The sequence below is a fragment of the Embiotoca jacksoni genome, unplaced genomic scaffold (assembly GCF_022577435.1).
Source record: "Embiotoca jacksoni isolate LCO1_2020_lvr unplaced genomic scaffold, fEmbJac1.0.p SCAF_2, whole genome shotgun sequence".
Classification (NCBI taxonomy): Eukaryota; Metazoa; Chordata; class Actinopteri; family Embiotocidae; genus Embiotoca; species Embiotoca jacksoni.
Window position 1 is genome coordinate 22312693 of NW_027185340.1, and position 16899 is coordinate 22329591.

Consider the following 16899-nt stretch of genomic DNA (forward strand, 5'->3'; position numbering starts at 1 on the left):
CAATAAAGAGGGAACATTCTCAGATAAGAATTTCCTGTGTACACTGCAGACAATGAGCCTCGATGACCTGCATGAGAGGATGGATGAGCCGAGCCGATTACAGGCACACAGCACAAGCATGTGATAAAGAACTAAATACAGACTTAAACCAACCACATACTGATTCAGTTACTGACTCTGGACTGTTTAAAGTACTCTAAAGAAGTCCTGAATCACCATCTTCTCAAAAGCAATGTCCAGGCTGTTATTACCCAATAAAAGCTCTGGCCAGAGGGAGAGTGTTTTCCACTGCACTCAGATCAGCAAAAACAGGATTTCAAGTTCTGAATGCTGAGCCGACGGATCTCCCGACTAACCGCTTCCCCACTGATGGAGATGGAAAACATCTCTGGTTAAAGTCTCCGTCAGGATGCCCACAGGACTGAAACGAAAAAGTGGGGAAGTCGAAACAATCGTTGCAGCATTTCATCCAGTCCTGTGCAAAAGTTTTAGACACGTTCAGGTTCGTATGGATCACGGAGGTGTCCGACGGGTCCCGAGTCCAGGACGACAAGAGTCTTTAAGAACGGTCTTCAGCTCCAAGAAAAACAAGGAGTCCTTGTACAAATGCTTTGGGCCCCTCAGGGTCCTGATCTTAACATCATGGACTCAGATGAAGCGAAAGAAGACAAAATGAGTCCACACAAGAACTGTTCCACGTTCTCCAACATACAGGAGCATCCTACCGGAGGTAAGTATTACAGTATTTCTTGTTTACTGTCCACTGTGTGAAGCTCACTGATAAATAAAAACTATTCACAACATTTTAAAAGCATCCTCACTTTATTTTTAGAGCCTAAAATGTATCTACTGGTGAGTATATTACTACCCGTGAATACTCTCTGTTGTTATTAACTCCTGAAAAAGTAAGTTGATCCGTGTTTGGAGGAAGATGTTGCTCAGGATGGTTTTACAGTAAAACTTTCAAAGCTGTGAGCAGCACAAATTAAATTGCATCCTCACCTTGACCGTCACCTCCGTAGAGATCATTAAATCCAAGTGAATAAATCTTCTGTAGTTTGGGTGAACTGACTCTTTAACAGTTGACAGCTCGGCATCAAAGTCAACCACAGCTGCTTTTTAACTCTCCAACATGAACTGTAAACTGGATTCAAAAGTCACAGTTGGTGGTCCGCTTCAGGACGTCCCTGCTATGTTCACGGGTCATTCACTGCATTGATTCTGTCTTCATTTATACAGCTGCTTTACGGTTATCTATTGTGCGGCATTGTTTGCTTGCCCCTTGTAATCTAGCCCCAATACACCGTGGCCCTGTGTTAATGTAGTTAACAGCCTATTCCCTACAGAGGAATAAGTTCACAATCAAAATCTATTAACGTTTTGTTTACTGGTTCGTATAACTAGTCCTGCTTTTAAAATCTCCTCTGGCCGATCCAAACTGACAGGTTTCACGTTAAAAGCCACGTAAGGAGTTTATTTTGTCCTTTGAAACAAGGCAAATATCAAGATTCATTTCCAACTAAAGTTTGTAGGGTCCAAAATGTACTTGCACTTTGTGCCCTTTTTAGATATGAAGCCCTCCAATTAAAGGTGAAATTTCAGTCAACACAAACAGCAGGAGTCAAAGTTGCATATAATACTCTTTATTTCCTCTTCAAACACATTTTCCTGATGTTCATGTACATGTCCATTCAAAGGAAAAAACTCAAGTGAGGTAAAAGTGCTGAAAAATGAAATAGTATAATGGTTGTAACCATCAAAGTCATCGTCACAATCACAAAGCTGACAAAAAAGCTCTTCTGCATTAACTATTTCAAAAAAATATATAGTGCGACAAATTACTTATTTTCCCCCTTTTTTTTTTCTTTTTCTTTTTTACTTGCATTACCACAGGCATCCCTTCATACACACATGCAAACGAGCACACACACCTCCACGCATGAACGTAAACACTAATCTGCTGCAAACAAAAAGAAAATTAAAAAAAATCACAACTTCTTCTATAGAAACTGTAGGAGAGCTTCCAGAGGACCTCCGTCACATTCCTATGGTGTAAGACTTGTTCTTCAGACAAGCAGAACCACTAAAGATCTCATCTCTGCTCCCCCTCCTGCAAAGCGTCTGTCTACAGGTGTCGTAGAGGGAGAAACACAAGAGGCCACGTGAGAGAATAACACTGACAAGTTCACAGCAGAAAGAAAAGGGGGGGGGGGGTGTCAGAAAATAAAGTACACTTCATCCTCTTCATACATCAACATACATTCATCGACCCCGACGGAGGAAGGCGGCTGCGCCTCACCCTTCTCTAGAGGGGAGACGGTGTCAGTCGGCTAAAAGAAGCCACGGCAACCGTAAACAGGACTAAGTAGGGTGAGCACGAATAAACAAACAAAAACAAACAAACAAACAAACAAACAACAATGCACGGGGTTTCCAATCCAGGCTGCGTTCAACGACGACGACGGGCGAGAAAACGCAACGGCGTTCGTTGCGTTTTCTTTCTCGTCGACGTCGCTCAGCTGGCGAGAGGAAGACGAGTCCTCCACACGCAGCGGACTTCAACCTCCACCCGCCAGCAGCAGCACGGCCGGGTCAATGTGGCTTCACGCCTCCAGTCCGTTATCACAAACAAACCGGGGGGTGACGGAGGGATCCTCGGCTCACAGAGGGAATTCAGCCCAGAGTCAATGTTTCCTCTCCTGGCTGCGACACCAGGTCGAGTTCACCTCGGGGTTAGCGGGTCAGTGAACCGGGAGGGGGAGGAGCCTCAGTGACCTGGTGTCAGAGGGTGGAGAACGTCTGCTGCCTGCATCCACCTTCACATAACAGCCTTCGCTGAGGCTGACAGGAAGGAGAGTCGCCACTAAATACAGAAAAAACACTACATGAAGGCAGGTAGGAGGGGGGCAGAATAAACCAATCCATTCTCCCAAAATAAAATTAAAAAAAATAATAAAGAGAGCAAGAGAGAAGGGACAAAACATGGTCCTCAAAAACACTTCATGTCCTTGAGAAGAGCTCGTCTCCCTCCAGCAATTGACCACGCTGGCTTATTTCCATTCCTCCCAGGTGGTTGGAGTACAACAAGGCCTCCATAAAGGTCTTCTGTTGGTACGGGGTCTCCGCTGGGCGACCTCAGTGCACTTCAGGTATTGCTTTGGTTCGGGACAGAGCGGTCAGAACAAGAACTATTTCAGCCTGACTGGACGCAGACAATTAAACGGAGGGTGGAAATGAATAAATAAGGTCGGTTTGAAAAATAACCACAAAAAAAAAAAAAATCCCACAAAGAATCAAAAAGTGGATTTTGACACGGCGTTCGGGCCAACACGGCTGCCGGCGACGACACGGCCCGGACTCGTAGGGAAAGACGAAGGTGAAACGAAATGACTCAAGACTGAGACAGGAATGACTAGACAGAAGGGTTTAAAGGAAAAGTCTGGTTTGGGACTGAACATGAACATAAGGGAAAATAAAAATACTAGTCAAATTTCAAAAATCAAACCAAAATGATTTTGCGCTCTAATCAAGAAACTATGAATTTTCCCATAAACTCGTATCAAATACACTGATGACGGCATTGTATCAAAGTTTCAGATTGGTTTTAAGAGGCTGAAACACAAAAGCTGAACCTTTCCCTCCTGATCACCATTAAAAAATCCTTTAAAAAGATGGAGTCTGAGAAGCGACAGGCACTTTGATGCTTCGGTTGCTGGTTGTAAAGCCGACTTTGGTCCAGAGCCAGACGGTGCGCGACGCCTCACTTGTTGTTAAAAAAAAAAAAAGACCGGCAGCTTTGCGTACAAAAATTCATCTGCCGAGCCAACGCAGCACACCCCGACCCACGAATGTGACCGGCAGGAGGCCACGCTGACCCGAGAACAGACCCCCAACCAGCCCGGCGCTCTGACCGAGCCCGATAAGGGATGCTCTCGGTTTATCTGGTGTAAACACGAGCCGCGGCGGGACGGCAGCGGCAGGAAGTCGGCCTCTGAGGAACGGAGGGGATGGGAGCGGCAGCTCGCACAATAGCTTGAAGTGCTGCCACTCTCCTCTCAAACCTGGACGATGTCGGGAAAGGGAAGCGGTGAGAGTCTAAAGCCGTCCGTTAGCAACGGCACGCCGCGAGTCTTCAGAATTAACGGCTAATAATAGACCCGGCTAGAAATAGAAATTCATGGGTTCGAAGGGGCAACTCGGACACGGCTGGTTGTAGCCGACACATTACTCAAAATCCAAGTCCGAAAGGGGAGCGGTGTCCCGCTCACAGACGTGTTGTCTGTCCTTCCATGACCACAAAAGGGGCTCAGATGCCGCGCGGTCCGGCAGACACCGGACAGGAAGTGATTCAGCTCCCACACATGTAAGGTGGCCGGGCCCGTCCTCCAGCTCCCTGCTGCAGAGGTACCTCCCCCGTGGAAACAAAAAAACAAAAAAAACCAGAGCGGGGATAATTATAGACGGTCGGTAGGTCGGGAGCTGAGCTGCGTCAGAGGAGGATCCCATTTCAGGGTTGCTGTCGAGCCCGCAATGGTTGTGAGGGATAACCCTCCATGTGCTGCTCCTTTTAAGGGAAGAGACAGCCAGTCACTCCAGGACTCCCAGGAAGGCAGGGGACGCCTCCTCTCAACAGGCCCGTGTCCACTCTGTCCTGTCCCGCAATAACCAATGGATTGTGACATCGGGAGGTCACGGGGGACATAAAAGCAGGGACAGATGAACTCGAACCATTCAGGAGCTCCTTGAACTGAGGCCTGAAGGGTGACGGCAGGCTTCCTCTCAGAGCCGGTCTCCACCGAGGAAACGGGACAGACGGGGGAACGGCTCATCCTACACTGAAATTCACAGTGGAAAATAAAAAAATATGCATTTTCTTTTGCATGTTTTACAAATCACAGGCACTGCTGGGCACATCTGTGATGGCACAAATCGTCTGCAAGAAATATTTACACGTCAAAATGAATTAAAACAAACTCCCACTGATTTCTGATGTGAAGTTATTAGTGTGCCACTTTTCTTCCATTCCAGTAAACTGTTTAACACCAGTGATCAGCTTTTGTTGGTTTTTTTGGCAGTCACCTTTTATATTACCTCTTCCCCAATGACGTTATTTTTCAATATTCTCTTTTTTTTCTTCTTCTTTTTCCTGCCTTTTCACATTTTTTTTTTTTTTTTTTTTTACTCAAGAAAACCAAATTGAAGGCTACAGCTACATTTCTTCTTCCCTTTTCTTCAAACAAATAGCCCATACTTAAAGTATTGGAGGGGTAAACCTGGAGGTTAAGGCACAAAACACAACTCCATTAAGAATAAAGGTAGATAAACAGGGAAACAACCAAACATAAGAAAAAAAAAAAAAAAAAAAAATGTTCTAAATAACACTTAAAAATGTCACCTTCTATTGAATGACCTAGACATCTCTGTAGATGAGGAATGAGAAAGGATTCCAAAAAAAAACAAAAGCAAAACACTTGTCCATTTAAATTGTGCCTTGAGAGGAACATTGCATTTATTGCCTCTATTTTAATATTTTTTGGGAGTTTTTAATTTTTATTTATTCCTTCTCTCTTCTGAAAAGCAGCAGCGTTGCCCTCTCGTGCGTCCCTCTCCTTGTCCGTGTTGTCAGTTACATGGCAGCCATGTTGGAATGTTCTGGTTGGCCACGTAGTAGTTGCTGAAGTTGTGGTCTCGGACGTACGGCGCCGGCTGGTAGTAGCAGGTGACGCAGGAGGCGTCGGGGATGGCGTTCTGCTCGGCCAGGACCCGGAAGGCCATCAGCGAGATGAGGTGGAGGGTCTGCCGCCGCTCGTGGCCCATGAGGCACACCGTGCTCTCGTTCACCACTCGCCGCAGGATCATGAGGTAGTCGTACTTGCTCTTCTCCTCGCCGATGAAGTGGCTCTGGAGGTAGGCTTCCACCTTGCGCTGCTGCTCTCCGATGTCGGGAAAGTCAATGAAGAAGCGGGAGCACATGTAGCGCTCCAGCCCCTTGAACTCCTCCTCGCTGGCGGGCCGGAAGTCCCTCACCAGCAGGTTGCAGTACTTCAGCAGGCCGCCGCCCCGGATCTCCTCGGGCCGCTTCGTGGCGATGAGCTTGTTCCTCAGGTGGCCGAGAGCCACGTTGAAGTCCCCGTACACGCTCTCCCCGCTGACGGTCGGGTGAAAGGCTTGAGACATGGGCGTCTGCGCCAGCCCGTAGTAGGCGAGCATGGAGTCCAGCACAATCTGAAAGGAGTCCACGCTGAACTCAAACTGCCTGCGAATGGAGTCCACGAACTTCAGCTCCACATTGCGGCCGTTATTGTTGGAGAGAGAGATGAGACTCCAGCGGTCCTGCTCCGTGTTGACCTTCACCAGCTTTTGGACGTAGGCCTCTTTGAGGGTCATGGGTGTAATCTTTTCTTTGTTCACGCCCTCGGGTAGAAAGTCCAGCAGGGTGCCCAGCACGACGTCCTTGATGAGCCTGAACTCCCCCTCGTGCGGCAGGTCCACCCTGAAGATGACGTCCAGGTCCTTGTAGCTCCAGCCGATGTCCTGCACCAGTACGTGGCTGGCCGTGGAGCCGTTGAGCCGTACGTCCTTTACCCTGATGCCGCTCAGCTCCAGGCGGGAGCGCACCCGAGCCACGATGTCGTTCAGCTGCACCTCCAGGGTCGGGAAGTTGCCCCGTCCGTGAACGGGCACGACCTCCGTGAGAACTTCATTCAGCCGGCTCACCTGCTCCCAGGTCAGGACGCTGACAGAACAACTCTTTGATTCCTCCTTGGTATCCATCTTCTCACAGTTCAGATAACTAAGATGGCGGGCCAGAAAACAACAAGTTAGAGATGGCTTTTCAAATTTAGACAAAACTCAAACAAAATCTACAAAAATCACATCATTTTAAAACCTTTCACAATAAAACAGAGTAACTATCATCAGGTGTACCAGCGGAGGTCGAAAACCATCTCAAATCAATGGACTAGATAAGAAGTGCTGGGCAGCTTGAACATGTGTCACTGAACGGGAGCAGGACCGTGACCCACTGAGCACGAGACGACCCGCTGTCCCCGGAGGACAGAGCGCGAGGCTTCTGGAAAACGCTCAACGCGCGAGCCCTGCTTTTATTCCAGAACCGCCGAGAGACAAACAACAAACAACAAAACAACAAAACAACAAACAACGAGCACCGAGCGGGTTGTGAAGTCCACCGAGGCCGCTGCTTCCCGACATGAACGACCACGTCCGACGTGCACCGTTGACGCAGGAGGTCCCGTCAAAACATCCATTATTTGTTCCAGCTGACTTGTCAATTTAAGTCGTGACGAGTACAACACGCGAGGTTGGGTTGTTGTTGTTTTTTCTACATTTAACCCTAAAAAAACCCTAAAAGTTACTTAAAGCTCACAACATTTCAAACACGGACCACACTGCGCTTTAAAAACAGCTCTCTCTTTCTCCAGGTCGACTTCGCGTCGAGCCATATGGCGACGGGTCGTACATCTGTTGTAAAGTTTGGGACAACAGACAAAACAAAACAATCCGCGTCTCACGACACAACCAACCAAGTGGCGTCGGGTTTCTGAATCGTGGCTCCAGCTGAGTAAACTTTAATTTAGGAGGTCAACTTCAGCTGCACCACCACCACCACAACAACAACAACAACAACAACAACGTTTTAAAAACACGGTTTCCTCTGACAAGATGAACGAGAAGTAAAAAAAAATAAAAATAAAAAGCAGTACGTACGTTTCCGAAAAGGTTCTCTGCAAACATTCACAGTCCGATAAAGATGTTAACTTCGCGGGTACACGTCCACATAGTCCGCAGCCCGACGGAGGAACACATGAGCTGAACACCGACGACGACCTGCACTCATCCAGAGACACGCCTGTTTTAAAGAGCCGCAGTACGACCCGCTGAAATACATGCACAGCCGTGCTACGACACAGTCCCTCCTCCCTCCCCTCCCTCCGGCGGCGGAGCGTCCGTTTTACGATTTAAAACGTACAATATGAACAATATGTCGCTGTGGGATGAAAGCAAAAAAAAAAAAAAAAAAAAAAATACAGACTAAAATATTTACCAAAAATCCAAACTTTCATCGGCAGCAGATCACATAGTCGTAAAATGGTCGAGTTTTGATTGTACCAATGCGCCGAGCGAAGCCTCTGATTGGTCAACGAAGTTTTTGCGTTTCTAAGTAACGGGGAGCGTCGCTAGGCAGCCGACGTTCGGTTCAGCGTCCGTTCAAGAGCAGCAGCTCTTTAAACATCCTGTAACAACCTGCTCGTCCTTTTGTTGCCTTTACATTTTACAAACATACATTTCAGATGTTTTTAAAAAGGCTGAACTGTAAGCAGAAGTCATTACATATGCCTATTTATTTTGTTTGTTGTTGCATTCATAGATGAATTTGTTTGCACCATTAACAGCTCAATTGAACTATTCCTTCTGAGAAGTGATGGACTTGAAATCACTTTTCTCATATTTACCTGCATTTCTTTGAATGAAAGAAAGTGTATCGACATAGACATAGAAACATCCTCTTCTGCAACCGGCTTTATTAAAATGGCCGAGAGATATTTGTTATAGTAACCAAAGAAAAACATTTGAAATTATTGTTATAGTGATATTTCAAATTAACGCTTTTATTTAAATAGTATCACACGTCTTCATTCTTGTAATCCGTCATTCGTCCTATTTAAATGGAGGAAAGTGTCCATGCTGCTGTTTGGTAGCCGTCATTGTGTGCACCACACTGAATATCAACCAGAGAAAACCCAGCACAAAGCTGTCTGAGAAGACTAGAAAGAACATTATTGACAAATATGTCAAAAGGTAAAGGCTATACGACCATCTCCAAGCAGCTTGGTGTTACTATGACTACAGTTAGGAATATTATTAAGAAGTTTAGGACCCATGGGACTGCAGTCAAACTGGCTGGAGGCTACTGCGAGAGGATGGTGGTCAAGTAAGACACAGAACCAAGGAAAACGTTCCAGTCGATAGAAGCTCAAATCCAAGGTGGAGGTACATTAGTGTGTGATTGCAGCACGTATCGGGTTTTTTTTTTTTAAGACTTTATTGTTGGCAAAAAATACTTGAAGACGAAAACAGCTGGAATTTGCTAAAATGCATAGTGATAAGCCCCAGTGCTTCTGGGACAGCTTCTTTTTGACAGATGAGACAACAGGGTAACTTTTTTTTGCCAGACACATCAGCTCTGTGTTCACGGACAACAACAACAAAAAAAAGAAGTTTTCCAAGAACATAACACCATACCTGCTGTGAGACGTGGAGGAGGTTCAGTTCTGTTTTAGGGCGGCTCTGTCAGGGTGCCTTGAATCGGTGCTGGACACGAAGAAGCCTCAAGACTATCAAGTCATTATGGAGCAAAACGAGATGCCCGGTGTTTGAAAGCTCTGTCTCAGTCACAGGGCCTCCACAGCTGGAGCGGTTTGCTCTGGAAGAGTTTCCAAACCACCTGCGGACAGGTGCAGAAGTCTCAGAGAGCTGCACAAGTCACATGTTTGCAGTGATTGTGCAGAAAAACATTAGGCTGAATTAATAAGCAGATCAAAGACAGAGCATCAAAACTCTCAGGTGTACTAATAAACAAGTGGTGAAATCTATATATCTACTGACTATAGATACTGACCATACCTTGCACTCATTGTTGTTGAGTCTAATTCAAGTGGCATAGTGCAGCTACTGATGACCACCTGACTCACAATATTTCATATAGACTTAACTTGTGGTCACGTGATGTTTCCCAACTTCTCTCTTAGTTGCAAATGAGGGCAAAGGTCACAAAACATTATGTTGTACCACAACCATCAAAGTAATAATGCCTGAATTTGTCAAACCGTATCTCTACCTCCTGATGAAGCTGCTTATGGACAAAGGGAAGTTGCATAATTCAGGGTGCTGTGCATTAGTTAAGCACAGTATGTGGTGTGTTTTGAAAATGGAAGAAGAGGCTGTTGTTTAATAGCGGAATAGGCAGGAGAATTTATCCCTGTGCTGACGGTCCTGGCACGCCTCTCTGCTATGCAGGAAACACTGCAGGCAGATTAGCCATGCAGCTCTGGAAGAAACTTCATTTCATTCGGTCATTTTATTAGAGTGGACCAAAAAAACCCTTTCCTGTAAATCTCTTGTGTTGGCCCAACACAGACTGTCCTCTGACAGACTGCACAGCTGCACTGCAGACGTCCCGCGGGGAGACCAGCTCTTTCTTCACCGTGCCAGAGGTGTAGTGAATGATGTCAGGTATGTGAACGGGACGGTTCTTCGGAAAGTGAAACACAGGAGTCGACCACAGAATGCCCCCCGCCACAATAAGAGCCTGTTTCCTTATGAAAATTATTTTATTCTGAAACAGAAGACTTGATAAGAGCTCAACAACTTAAAAGTTCAAAACTTTTTGCCAAGAATGGAATCAATATAACTAAAACATATTTTTCCCATTTGACCTCATGTATAGTTAAAAACAACAAATTATAGACTAAATATGGGCCCAAAAGTATGAGAAATTGAAGTAATTACACCCTGCCACCCACACAACTATTCCCGCTCCATCTCAGCCCCCGTAGCCTGTTTTGATAGCTGCAGACACACTCTCACACACACACACACACACACACACACACACACACACACACACACACACACACGCACACACGCACACACACACGCACGCACACACACACACACACACACACACACACACACACACACACACACACACATCCAGAAGTGAGTCAGTGAAGGAGAAAGTCAGGGTCACAGGGAACAGATCTCTCTTAAGAACTTCTCGTGAAAGAGCTTTTTCCTTTCCTCTGCGGTATCACTGATGGGGAAACCAGGAGGAGAGCTGAAACCGCTGATCGACAGCGTGAAGCTCGAGCCGTGTCAGTTGCGAGGTTGTGGTTGTGTGCTGCGGGGAGCCCCTAAAGGAGACGACCATACATCAGTGTCAGTGAGTCAGCGGCAGCACTGAGAGGAAACTGGAAGACCACGGAGGGGATTCCCTCCTCCTGCCGCCGGCTCTTACTAACAACTGTCATAACTCTGAAATCATGTCGTCATCAGAAACTATAGACAAACAACTGCAAACGTGAAGCAGACAGATGGAATGTTTAGTGTCAGCGGGTGAGAAGCAGGACGTTTACCTCATTTGTATGAGGAAGGCTGATGAAGCAGGAGGACTTTCCCTCACTGACATCAGGCCTTGATCATTTTTGGAGCTGAAAAGAAAGGTTTGCAGTAAAGTTAACAAGACCTGAAACTACAACTTGCTTTTGGATTGTCAATTAGTCTCTCAGATGTCAGAAACATAAGAAAATAACCATCATAATTTCCCAGAGCCCAAGTCCAGCACCAAAAGATAATCAATTCATAGAGATTTTACACTGAGAAAAGCTGTTAAATCTCACTTGAAAAAAAATCAGCCAATATTTGGGAGCGTTTTGTTTTGTTTGTTTGCACTTTCATCTACAAATTGACAAACCAGGATTTGAGCTGAATTCTTTGGGCTGACTGATTATTTCTAGCTTTCCAATAACACATAATATGATCATATATGCGTCGGTGTAGTGCTGCCAGAGCAGACCAGAAAAAGATCTTCTGACACTTTTGTTTCTCCAAGTGAGGAAATCAAATGTTCACAGTTCTCTTTGTCCTGTTGAACAATCATACAAATTTTATGAGAGCTTGGAAACCCGATCCTCTCTAAAGTGCAGGTCATTGAAGAGAAACGCATTAAAAACAAATGGAATGATCAAAGTTGTCATATTGACATTTGAGGTGCACTGATTGATTCATGACGTCACCTGCAAGCCTCGTTTTGATCCGCTACCGTTTGCCCTGTTAAAGTTACTGCATTACGCTTTGATAAAAGCTCAACACTTCTTGTATTGTTTAAAAGCCCTCTGGTGTTATAGTAGACAGAAACCTGTTTAAAAAAAAACACAGCTTTTATTGTGAAACATTTGCAGGAAAGTGTTGGGACTGAAATCAGACAATCAAAGAGATTAAATATCTTGGTTACTTTCATATGTAAACTTGCAGCCACAGTGGTTACACAACCTTAGAAAAGAGCCACAACACTGCATATATGTAGACGTGTTTTTTACCTTTAAAATGTCCAGCTCAGTGTTTATGTTGGTCCTAGTACTGAAAATTAAGGGAGCCTTATCAAATGTGTTGAAAATGTATATATGTATGTTACATATTCATGTCAAAATTCAATTGTATATGAACAAATGATCTCTGTTTACCTTTGCTTTGATTTCAATAGGTTCTTTCTTCTTTTCTGCATCGACAGCATAACTAAGACCAGACTTTATTACGCTGAAGCTGGCTGTCAATACACGGCCTCTGGGTGTTCGGTGAACTGTCTGGATGTGTTCTGACCTTTGACCTCTAAAGCCTGGCTGACCTGAGCAGGCCGACGGGGTGAACGTGAGCTGGCAGCTCACTCTCGTTTCCCAGGGTGTCAAACAGCAGTGTTTTGTCGGCACCGTGACCACCCGGGTTCAAAGAAGGAGGTCATGTGACGGAGCGTTCATTATCTGTGCTGGTAAAGTACGTGAACACCGAACACTACATCTATACAATATACTGCATGTGACTGCTGAACAAGAATCTGCTGTTGCACCAGCTTCCACGCTGCTGGTTTCAGGCTTCAGACTGCTGGACGGGGTTAAGGTCAGAGCTCTGAGCAGGCCAGTAAAGTTCTTCCATACAAAAAAATATCATTTCGTGGATCTGACCTCATGCAGATGGGAAACAGGAAAAAGTCTTCCCCAAACCAAAACCACAACGTCTGGAGCACACAGTTGTCTAAAATATCATTGTGTCGTATTAAGATTTCCCTTTGGAACTATACAGCCTTGAAACAAGCTGGAAAGTCTGCGCACCCCGACTTACACAAGAAAATAGCATTTATTGCAAAGAGATTTCAGGCCGAGCTCCTCCTCAGTGAGCTTGTTGGACATCGACCTCATGCAGGTGCCATCAATACAGTCAACGAATTAACTTTAAGGATGGAGCACCCGTGCATTTCATAGAAGGAGAAGGAGAGCGTGCACCTTCTATCTAATAAGAAACAGACCCATGATGAAAGTAAACAAAGGCGTGTGAACAGCAGTGCAAGTAGCAGAACTGATGGATTCACACACATTTCCAATTTAGGCAAAATGTAAAAAAAATAATAATAATTACTGCAAATCTACTGGAACAACTAAAGAGTCTGAAGATTGAAGACTTCCAGCATTTAAAATGCTCATAACTACTGTGTGCATGAAATGTGCAACAAGTACTTTAAGTTTCTTCCAGGCAACATGACATGAAGGAGGCAGAAAGTCGTGCTCATTGTTTTCTGCAGGTCTTCACGTTTCTGTTCTAATGAACGTTTTTTTCTGTTTAAATCCGTTCTACTCTTGCCTAAACTGAGTTGCATGAACTTGAACGGTTAACCTTTTTAAACATCAGACATTACGAAAAATGATTGTCACTGTTGCCACATCAGACTGTATGTGTTCACTGAATGTGGTTATTACAGCTGTTGTGAAAACATGTGAGTTGGGCAGCTCTCAGGCTGATCAGGGTGAATGATATTAAAAACGAGACAGTGTGATCTGATCACCAAACACTGTCACATCCCTCACGTTTCTCTTCTGGACCTTGGAAATAAAATCATGTATTGGTTCATCCAGACTGAGTCTCTCCTGATTGAATCACTGTGAGCCATCAGTAGAAATCTGTTCACCTCAGCTGTACTGAGGTGGAAACAGCATCTCTCATCTTCTAAACTGATGCTTTGATGATTTGGTGACTGTGTAATGAGAGGCAGTGGAGCCGACGGAGGAGGATGGATCAAACTCAAAGACACCTATAGGACTGAGACTGAAGACTGGGTTGGTTCCTGCAGACAGGAAGCACCTCCACAGAAATGACAGTGTGAGGAGTCACAGACAGTTCATTAAAGAGCCACTCCTCCACAACTGGCTGTCTGGGACATCAGGCTCCACTCAGAGTTATTATCTGCTCACAGTGCCGTGTGAAAGAAAGCATCAAGGAGTGATTCCCAGTGAACACTTCATCGCTCTGCAGGTCGTCTTCCTCAGAGTAAAAACAGGCTGGAATCCGTCAGTCATTTAAATATCATTTGAGAAGTGCTGTTTAGTTTGCCAACATTTTAATACATGCACATTCATTGGTTACACGTTGATATAGAGGACTGACTTGGAGTCATTTCAGCCTTTTAGCTAATAGTGGATTATTTACACATCCACGAGACATAAAGCAAACAAAAGCTTTCATTTGGTGTTTTTGGCCTCTGGTGATGAATTTAAGTCTGAGACTCACGCTGTCTGCTGCACTGTGTCCAGAAGCTAGTAGCTATCTTTGTCTCTCGCCTGCTCGTCATCATACACAGCGTTGGGGAGTGACCTGTTACATTTAATGAATTATAAAATAATCTGACAGCTATAATCAGTTATAATTAAAAAAATATGTATTAAAAGACAGTTACCATTTAAAATGTTGCAACCCAGTATCTCGGCAAAGCGTGAAATAGACACGCCCGTCCACTACAGTTAAATGTGACATAACCACGCTTTGGGCTGTTTAGGCGTGAAAGTTACACAATTTCCTGTAGTGGATGAAAATGAAACACGCTTTGAGAAAAGGGATTTAAGGGAAATCAAAAAACTTTTTACAAAAACATAGGGTTGGAGTTAGGAAACAAAAACAACTCACGAAAAACGTTCTCAACTCCTGGGTTACTCTTCATCCCGCTTGGCAAAGCCCTTTTTATCTGCCAATCAAATCAGTGAGAATTGCTCTAAGAAACAACGTCAAGGTGGCCATGTTGTTAGATAAGAAGAAGAGATATTTAAAAAGAGTCATTCAGGACGCAGTGTTAAAAACCTGTGGACAGTCCTGTTGATCACTCAGCTCGGAGTCGACCTGAATGTAGACTTGGTTTGAGGTTCTGGGAACATTTGTCCTTCACTTCTACATACTGTTGTGCTTTAAAATTAACACAATTACATCCTGATTCAAGTTGTATTGAAGAACTTTGAATCAAAGTCTGACAGTAATCGGTGTTGATTTCTGTTGGCAGGTTCACATTTAGGTTTTAGGACTTTTCCGCTTTATTGTCCAGTTTAAACATTTGTTTGAAAATAACTCAATTGTAATAAGTTACATTACCCTAATGAAGTAATTCAAATAGTTAGATTACTTTTTTAACAACTTTAACACACACACACACACACACACACACACACACACACACACACACACACACACACACACACACACACACACACACACTATGAGCACGTTTAAACCTTGCCATGTCAATGAAAGGGCAAAGGTAGCACTGCTACAATGATCTGCCGCTGGCTGAGTCTTACGGATGCAGCAGCTACTGATCATTCGACATGTGGAGGATGCAGGCGTCACTCCACTCACTCCCTGCTGCATCACACTCAGCTGGAGCCACAACAGCTGTTTACAGCCTTCTACAAACATCACATTTCCTCCACCAGCTTCACTCTTTCTCACCGGCATCTAATTGGTTCATAATAATAATAATAATAATAATAATAATAATAATAATAATAATAACACCCACTTTTTTGAAAGTCGGCAGTCAAAAGTGACAGTTAAAACCTGCGAACATGACAGGATGTCTATGTTGAACATGTTCGACAACATTTTAGAAGGAATCTGACAAACTGCAGACTGACGAGTGTGTTGGGTCTTACAGAAAGAATTTCACGTGCAAAAACTCGTGATCACACGACACATGATTGGACTCATCTGAAACATGTATTTTGCCGATGGGAAACGTGGTTTTGGAACTTTTTCAACTTTTCTACATATCTTCCCCATGTTATATGTTGCAACATGTGATAAACATTTGTCATAAATGTGACAACATGTGACCCATGTGGAAAACATGGGAAACACTTTTTCTGTAAGGGGATATAAAGCTCAGGGCCCAACACTCAAATTTACAGCTTCATATGAGCTTTTATTTGATTTCTCAAGCTGACACACACACAGTTGTCTTCTTCAGGTGCGTCAGGTGTCTGTATGCTGGTTGTTGTTGTTGTTGTTGTTGTTGTTGTTGTACATAATCTGAACACAGCAAAGATAAATCTCAGCTGGACCTACATGACTAAAATAAAACGTGTTTGCTGGTCGACTTCTGTTGCAAATGCAAAACCTGTGCTGACAGAACAAAACATCCCGGTGTCAGTGTGTGTGTGTGTGTGTGTGTGTGTGTGTGTGTGTGTCAGTGTGTGTTCGCTGTTGTTATTTTAGCTGTTTATACCATCTGCCTCATGACTAGAAAAATATCCAGTATGAATGGAGCTGCATGAATCTCTGAGTTGACAACAGAGTGTGATCATCATGCTCCTGTTTATGGATGAACAACAGCAAGCTTGTGCTGTGTGTGTGTGTGTGTGTGTGTGTGTGTGTGTGTGTGTGTGTGTGTGTGTGTTACCTGCCTCTCTGACTCAGTGTGTCCAGGTCACGGCTGAGTGAGCAACAGTGGCCATTAACACATTAAACACACTGAGACACACAAACACAATTGATTTGCATGAAGCACATACTGTACCCATGCAGGCAAACAGACTGACACACACACACACACACACAAACACACACACAAACACAAACACAAACACACACACACACACACACACACACACACACACACACACACACACACACACACACACACACACACACACACACACGCACACACACACACACACACACACGGTGGCACCATTAAAGTTTCCAGTACTTCCACTGACGAACACGTCTCATCTCTTTGGAATGACTCTGTGGGACCTTTTCAAACAACGACTTCCTCTGACATCGTTT

At 44.5% G+C, this 16899-nt stretch overlaps 1 protein-coding gene across 1 annotated transcript; it reads right to left on the bottom strand.

The window, feature by feature from the left end:
• Positions 1 to 5151: 5151 nt before the first annotated feature.
• On the bottom strand, positions 5152 to 7833 carry tent5c (terminal nucleotidyltransferase 5C). The gene is made up of 2 exons (XM_069155071.1): positions 7729 to 7833; positions 5152 to 6793 (listed from the first exon to the last, which is right to left on the bottom strand). The coding sequence occupies exon 2, from the start codon at positions 6772 to 6774 to the stop codon at positions 5623 to 5625; it is 1152 nt and encodes a 383-aa protein (XP_069011172.1). The 5' UTR covers positions 6775 to 6793; positions 7729 to 7833; the 3' UTR covers positions 5152 to 5622.
• Between the last annotated feature and the right edge of the window lie 9066 nt (positions 7834 to 16899).

Bases quoted from the DNA above. Each gene is read 5' to 3' on its own strand.
- tent5c (XM_069155071.1), bottom strand. From the start codon at position 6,774: ATGGATACCAAGGAGGAATCAAAGAGTTGTTCTGTCAGCGTCCTGACC.